Source organism: Sphaeroforma arctica (genome assembly GCF_001186125.1).
Source record: "Sphaeroforma arctica JP610 unplaced genomic scaffold supercont1.815, whole genome shotgun sequence".
NCBI classification, from domain to species: Eukaryota; class Ichthyosporea; order Ichthyophonida; genus Sphaeroforma; species Sphaeroforma arctica.
Window position 1 is genome coordinate 29,885 of NW_014039743.1, and position 6,920 is coordinate 36,804.

The 6,920-nt window shown below is 43.6% G+C and overlaps 2 protein-coding genes across 2 annotated transcripts in view; one reads left to right on the top strand and one right to left on the bottom strand.

Annotated features, from left to right (window-relative positions):
* SARC_08730 (hypothetical protein) overlaps positions 1 to 3,974 on the top strand; it is a 5,038-nt gene extending 1,064 nt beyond the window's left edge. The window contains exons 2-8 of the mRNA XM_014297283.1: positions 340 to 509; positions 862 to 1,267; positions 1,735 to 1,949; positions 2,271 to 2,420; positions 2,685 to 2,997; positions 3,325 to 3,414; positions 3,702 to 3,974. Of these exons, the coding sequence (XP_014152758.1) occupies positions 340 to 509; positions 862 to 1,267; positions 1,735 to 1,949; positions 2,271 to 2,420; positions 2,685 to 2,997; positions 3,325 to 3,414; positions 3,702 to 3,947 (1,590 nt within the window). The 3' untranslated portion in view covers positions 3,948 to 3,974. The remainder of the gene's footprint in view (positions 1 to 339; positions 510 to 861; positions 1,268 to 1,734; positions 1,950 to 2,270; positions 2,421 to 2,684; positions 2,998 to 3,324; positions 3,415 to 3,701) is intronic.
* An 856-nt stretch (positions 3,975 to 4,830) lies between these two features.
* SARC_08731 (hypothetical protein) lies at positions 4,831 to 6,396 on the bottom strand (the record flags this gene model as incomplete). The annotated part of the gene is made up of 1 exon (XM_014297284.1): positions 4,831 to 6,396. One exon carries the CDS (start codon positions 6,394 to 6,396, stop codon positions 4,831 to 4,833), a length of 1,566 nt encoding a protein of 521 aa, XP_014152759.1.
* Positions 6,397 to 6,920: the final 524 nt, after the last annotated feature.

The following is a 6,920-nucleotide window of genomic DNA, read 5'->3' on the forward strand; positions in this document are numbered from 1 at the left end:
CGTATACATATATACGTATATATATATATATATATATATATATCATATGTATGTGTGTGCGAGTGTATATATATATATATATTCATTCTAACCGAACTGTCTATCTATCCGTTCTTAACGCACATACCTATGTTTCTAAATTTATTCATATATACATTTTGGCCGTCGATTTTACCTTAAATCTACTTTTACATGAATGAATATGCTTGTATTAAGTGTCAGTAGTTTCGGATGCAAATTTGGCACAAACGTAGGTTTTCATATGCTCATCTACGACCTTCGAGCTGATAATTTTAACCTGTTTATATGTGAATTCTATTTTTCCCGTTTCATTCGCAGTTGGATGAGGTCAGCAGTATGTCGAAACATTCGTCACACAAATCAGGGGCTGGTCATAAACAGAAGATACTGCCCTCTGATCACGCCACAGTCACAACTGATGTCAGTACAACAGCACATGATCATGTAGAGACGACAAATGGTGTTATAAATCCTTCGGATAAAGAGAGGTATGTATTTGTATATGTTTAGCAGGGCCTTGGCCAAATGTAATGCCAGGTGTTTACAGTACGTACTGGCGTTGATATTTTTGTGAACTACCGAGAATCGCACTTGAGGAGTGTAACTGCTTGCGAACAGCTCTTACTATAGGTCACGCATTTGACACTCTGCACCGGCATATTATTACGTGCTTACTTTCTTGCTTACAGTCATTCACCATCTAATAATCAATTTGTATCCGTCTATTAGCACAAATTCGCTTACCTGCAGACACTCGTCTAACGTTCTATACCAATCTACGGCTTACAATCGATTGCCATCCTATATTGATATACTAACCATGACTCGTCCTATCCTCAGCAACCCGCTGCACCAGTCCAAAATCGGGAAAGCCGGCACGCCTCCATCAAAACCAATCAACAATCAGGTCACGCCACCAATTAGCAACACCGCGCCTGATAGCGGCGTAGCACAGCAAGATAGTATTACTCGACAGAATAGTAAGCCTCTGGCAGCAAGCGACTCGCCGAAATCTCAACAAAAAGCTGGTGGATCGCGAGAATCCGACCCGATTGTAGTTAAAAATGAGGCCACGGGTATGCCGGTGGAAGCGCAGTTGAAGGGACAGGCACTCTCACAGGCACAGCCGTCACAAACGGATCAGAAAGCGGAGCCAACCAGCACTCAGGGCAAGCTGAGGATGCAAATGAACAGTGCAGCGGCGGATCTGGCCGCAGAAGAAGATGAACTCAATGACAATGTCGACGTATGTAGACTGGTTGACTGGGCAGAATTGAGTAATGTATAGTTCTTAGCTGCTCGCGGGGAATGTTGTTGACATTCATGAGCCTGCTTTTTATTCGTGTTTGTGATTAGGTTTGTGTTCATGTTCACACTATGAACCACAGTATATAGATTGTATATTTGCAGAGCTTGTATAGTGATGCGTCTTTACTGTAGTGTACGTGTTGGTATTTTCACAGTGTCCTCATCTCGGACAACTTTGAGCTCTTACATTTTTTAATGCTGAAACAATACTCGATCCCGTAGTTATCGGGGGCAGCACACCATAATCTTCTGCTTGAAAATACATGTGCTAGCACTCACAGTGATTATTCCACCACATAGTTTTCTTTCCAATCCTGTCGACAATTCAAACCGATACTTGTTTCAGGGGGACTTTTGCTCTTGCCTGTGTTTCTGAGCTTTTTAAATATACGATCTTTCTCGCAGCAAATGGTTGATTTGGCTACAACCACCAGCCGCATGTCCCTGAGCGGCTCTAAAACGGGTTTGAGGAGGCAGAGCACCTCCTCACTGCAGCACATCAGCGACAGAGCCCCTTTAAGCACAGGTAATACAATCAACGGCAACTCCGCAGTGTTCTACAGCGACTATCACAAGGACGAAACGGCTTTACGGGCGTCTAAACAACTCAGGAAGCGCAAGTATGTCGAATGCTATCTCGGAGTTCTCACCATTTGTTCTGCGTTATGGGCCAGTGCTGCCACATTATGTTGTGTTTTGTTTTGTGTGCTGAGTCGTTTCTGTATCGCCTGTGCTGTGCGCGGTCCACTTTGTCTTCATGGCGATGTTTGCCCGTGATTGTATTGAATGTTTGTTATCGCATCCGTTTTGGTTGCAGCGCAAATCAGTACCCTGCACCCTATTTGGCTGTTCGATAGTTCCTGTATCTGATTTGGCTGTGCTGATTTTTTTAATTACACTATCTAACGCACCAGCTCGCTATTCTGTCTTCTCCGTCACAGACACAGAAAGAGAGCCAAGACCAATGGACTGGTGGACGTGGTTGCCATAGCAGCGCGTCGTGCGAAACACCAGAAATTGTCCAATAGTTGTTCCACCCTGTTTGTCGAACAAACTGTCAGCCAACCGAATCTCGATTTGATTCTACAATGGTAAGTCCGACACATCTACATAGCCAACTGATCAAAATGTTGCAATTTACAACACCTCGCATGGAGATTGCATAGTTTGTATGGGTGCACTTACGTACTGCTCTAGTGATCACCAGTTGGCCCTGCATTAGAAAAGCCTATGGTCTCGATTCGCCTAATTCGCGGTGAATAGTTTCCCGGTACTTTTGTCTTCCCTGTCGTTCTATGTTCTTTAAAATGATTGTATCTTTCCTGTCGCTAATGTCTGCTCTCCAATACAAACAGCGCGGCTACGGCTATACATATGACCTTCACGACTACCTTAGCGCTGCCTGAGAGGCCCCGATTTAACGCGATCTTCGACGAGAAGCTTTTCCCCCTCACAGCACAGCGTATACCTCAGGACTACGCCACTCACTTGCTCTCAGTAACGAGCATATACGACTTTTTGCGAGCCTTTTTCAAAGCGGCCGTCTTAACCGCTGATGTGGCCATAGTGACTATGGTGTACATCTCCAGGTTACACAACACGGGTTTGGTACTACAGCCTGCTAATTGGAAGAGGGTTGTGCTAGGAGCTATCATGCTGGCATCGAAGGTGTGTTTCCAGAACCAGTGGTTAAGTTTGAGCTAAAGCTTACTCTGTCGCCCAAGACCGCGTATCGACTTGTACGTTCTTAGATGCGGCTGCAAACTGTGTCGTGCTCAAATTCTGTGTTGTGTTTCTTCTTTTACAAATTAGCACGTGCGAGTGGGAGTGCACCTAACTGGTGGTGACCAGTCTCTTGGCCAGAAATGATTGTTCGAAAGTACTACGTTTGTCATATTTGTCATCTGACAGAATTTCATCCGCGTGTCCCATTTACTCCGTTCCCTCCCTTTTCTTAATTGTTCTAAACTGAATTTTCTATTAACTTCATTTCAGGTATGGGATGATCAGGCCGTCTGGAATGCCGATTACTGTAAAGTACTGCCCGATGTTACCGTCGAGAGCATCAACCAGTTAGAGCGAGAGGTATGTGATTATATACGTCATTATGAAACGTTTATGAAAATGGGGTGTCGGAATCTGTTACAAACGAGTCCGTTTCTGTGTGAAGATTTGCGGAGTGGCCTAAAAATAGCGCGGAATTATACTCGCCCTAAAACACTAAAAATCGAAGTTAGACTGATACCTTTCAGAATATGGGTGATTTCACGTCAAATCTATTGCAATACTTTGCCGTCATTCTATCCTCCAGCTTCAACTGCTTTCCTCTTATATTTCGCTGACAATATTTCTTCGGCGTTGTATCACCACAGGTGTTGGAACGCCTTTTCTACAATGTGAGTGTGTCCTCCGCCGAGTACGCGCAGCACTACTTCGATCTCAGGATATATTGTCTGCGTGCGGATCACGTAGAGGGTGTGGTATTCTCTCCTCTGCGCGTACGAAAAGCTAAGGAATTAGATGTGATGGTCGTACATCAAAGCGACAGTCGAGTATTGCAACGGGCGAATAGTTCAGAGATGTACAGACCAGTGTCTAGTAATGTTATAATTTCATAAATAAATTTTTATGCGTGTCAGCATGCCATTCGATTTATATATATTTACGAGTGTTTTATATTTGGATGAGCATACGGAGCCCTTGGTCCAAACTTCGATGTCCGAAAAATCACAGGCATGCTTTTTTTTTGCATACACGAGTAGAAACTGATTTCAGTTGCGGCTGTCAGGCAATGTCAACCCCTTTTTATATAGTTGGCAAGTATCTTCATGAAATCTCCTTGGCAGGGTCGCACAGCAACCCAACCAAGAAATACTACAAACCGTGGCCCTTCGTTCTTGGTGCAAAAGCCCGTGCTCGATTTATCCAATAGGCTATCTACCTTCAAAGAATAGGCGCTCTGCTCATCCACAAGCTGACAGTAGCTCATACAAATGTATAAATGAATTGTATCGAATTTAATTTAAACACGTCGCCCTCGACACAACCCATAATCTCTCTGAATTTCGTATGTAAGAGAAGTCAAGCCTGTGAAAAAAAATCTGGAGAAGGACGTCCAAGCATGTGCTTGAGGGAGTATATTCAGCCGCATCTATATGGGTGTTTGTACGTCGTTTTATTAAAACGTCTATATACGTGTAGCCACAATATCTCGTAATGTGATACTTGAAAGCGACGACTATACATCGTGGAACTGAGATGCCGGTCAAGCTACTCCACAAAGACCGTATAACGCCATATATATATATATCAGTAATGTGAGGGAATGCATAGCCTTCCAAAGAAAACAATTAGGAAAACAATTAAGAATGGCTGAAGGTGATGATACGACCCGAATAACCCTCCCTCTGCTACAGTGCAAATGAACCATACATTGACACGCCCCTGTTTTAAATAACATAATCAGCTGCTGTATATTGTGCTCATTCGTCAAACAATTTTTTATTGGGTGTTGCGTCGCATGATGCTATTGACTATTTCGCACATGATCTCGTGCCCAACTCCTCCACCCCGTAACCGATGCATATTCGTCAAATGGAGGGATTCGAAATGCACAGGCATCTCATTAATTTTGTACTCCATAAGCTCTTTGTATAATGTCATATGCTCAAAACGGGACAGGCGGGGCCGCGCCACCGTGGACCGGTCGTATGTGCACGCACTGAATGTTGATGTGATGGTTACTCTTTCCGATATAACAACCCGGTTAGATTTTGGTTTCATACAGGAGCGCAAAGATTCGTGCAAAGTGTCGCTTTCATTTTCGCACGATTTCCGGTCTGAATGTCGTCGGCCATTGAATACTGGCAGCAAGTTCCGCAAAGCGGCAACGGTAGATGATGATTTCTTCGGCGTCGAATAGTCTTTTGCACTTTGAGTACGTAATTGAGTAGAAGCAGTAATTGCCGGGTCTGAACGTGCTGTCATGGAAAACACCCAATCATCTTCAGTAGACGTGCCATCGACTTCACATGTGGAGGCGATCTTTTCCCGGTGAGGGCTTTCCCAGCCTATACAACGCACATCTAATATGCCACAGTTGCTACCCATTAACTCTATGTTTTGATTACCCTCAATGTCTGGCAGCGAAGATATAGCTTGTAATAAGTTACTTCTTGGAGACGACATGAGATAGAAATTACTGCCGCTATCTATTGTTTCGTTGGCAGAGACTTGTGGTGCTGAGCCGCGACGCAAGCTTGCACGAACTGCTGTACTGTTGAAGAAAGTCGGTGTATTGTCTACATGAATACTGTTGCGGCGAACGGAGGGCCGTTGTAACATTTTTGAGTCGACCTTTGTGGGCTGGGAGTCATCCTCCGGTCTTTGGGGAATCTCTGCTGTTTTCATGTCGTCCCTGTCAGGTGTTGATCCACACGAGTTATCAGAGCCCATAAGCGACTTCGTAGCATTACGCGATAATTCATTTTGTAATTGGGTAAGTTTCATGTTGCACTTTCGAGTTCGATACCGTATCTTCTGGCCGAGTTTCGGCATGGAGGAGAACAAGGTCGAAAGTTTATCACGTTGGTTGTCATCGCACTCGCTATTCTTATCAGCCGATAGTGAAGCGTATTCGGCAGTAGATCGACTACTAATGTCATGTTTTGCGGAATCGTCAGCGTTTATTGTGCGAGTGGTGGCAGTAGAATTACAATCTGCTGAACTTGTATCACATGATAACTTATCGAATATTGAGTCCGAAGCTATCAGTGCAGCGATATCGAAAGTCTTGCCATTTTTGCACGAGATATCGTGCGTACGAGATATACATCGTTTAGTATGTGTTGGCACGATAATATCAACGCTTGAGGGAGTTGTTGTTTGATCTATTATATTACAGTTCGAAGGCGTGTTCGTTGCCGTAGTACTCGCAGGTCTGATACTAGACTTCAGGGAGGATGTTTCTATACTGGAGGTCCATCGCGTGAGCGACTGTAGTACATGAGAATCTGCACTTTTGAAATCCGGCCCCGGAGCTTCTCCTAGTGTGTCTTGTAATATCATGGTCCACTTGCTTGCGTAATTGCCAAGACTTTGCGAGCTGAACATTGATATTATATACTCACCTGAAGAAATGTATTCACTCCACCAGTGCAAACTATGGGTTTCTTGTTGTTCTCTTAATTAGCTCCACTGCTAGCGCACCCACCTATCAGCGGACAGCGGTGTCTCGTGCGAATTTCCAAAATTTAGCAGTGAGGACTGAGGTCATTGTCTATGCCGAGGGAGCTAAAAGGTATTTATTTGTCCAGAACACGGCTGACCACCTGACACTTGACAGCAGTCCACCATCGTCCAAACTCCAACACTCTTTTGCATTTAAAAAAAAAACTTTGTTTGTTTTAATAAAATATTAATTTTTACAAAATAAAATTAGCCAATGAAATTATTATAAATAGATATAAATATACAAACAATGAGACAAAAACCTTTTTTGTTGTATAAAAACAAAAGATTTTAAGATTTGTCTGAAATCTCAAATCTCAGAAATCTGAACTTCTGAAGTCCTGGCCTCCTGGTCCTCGGAC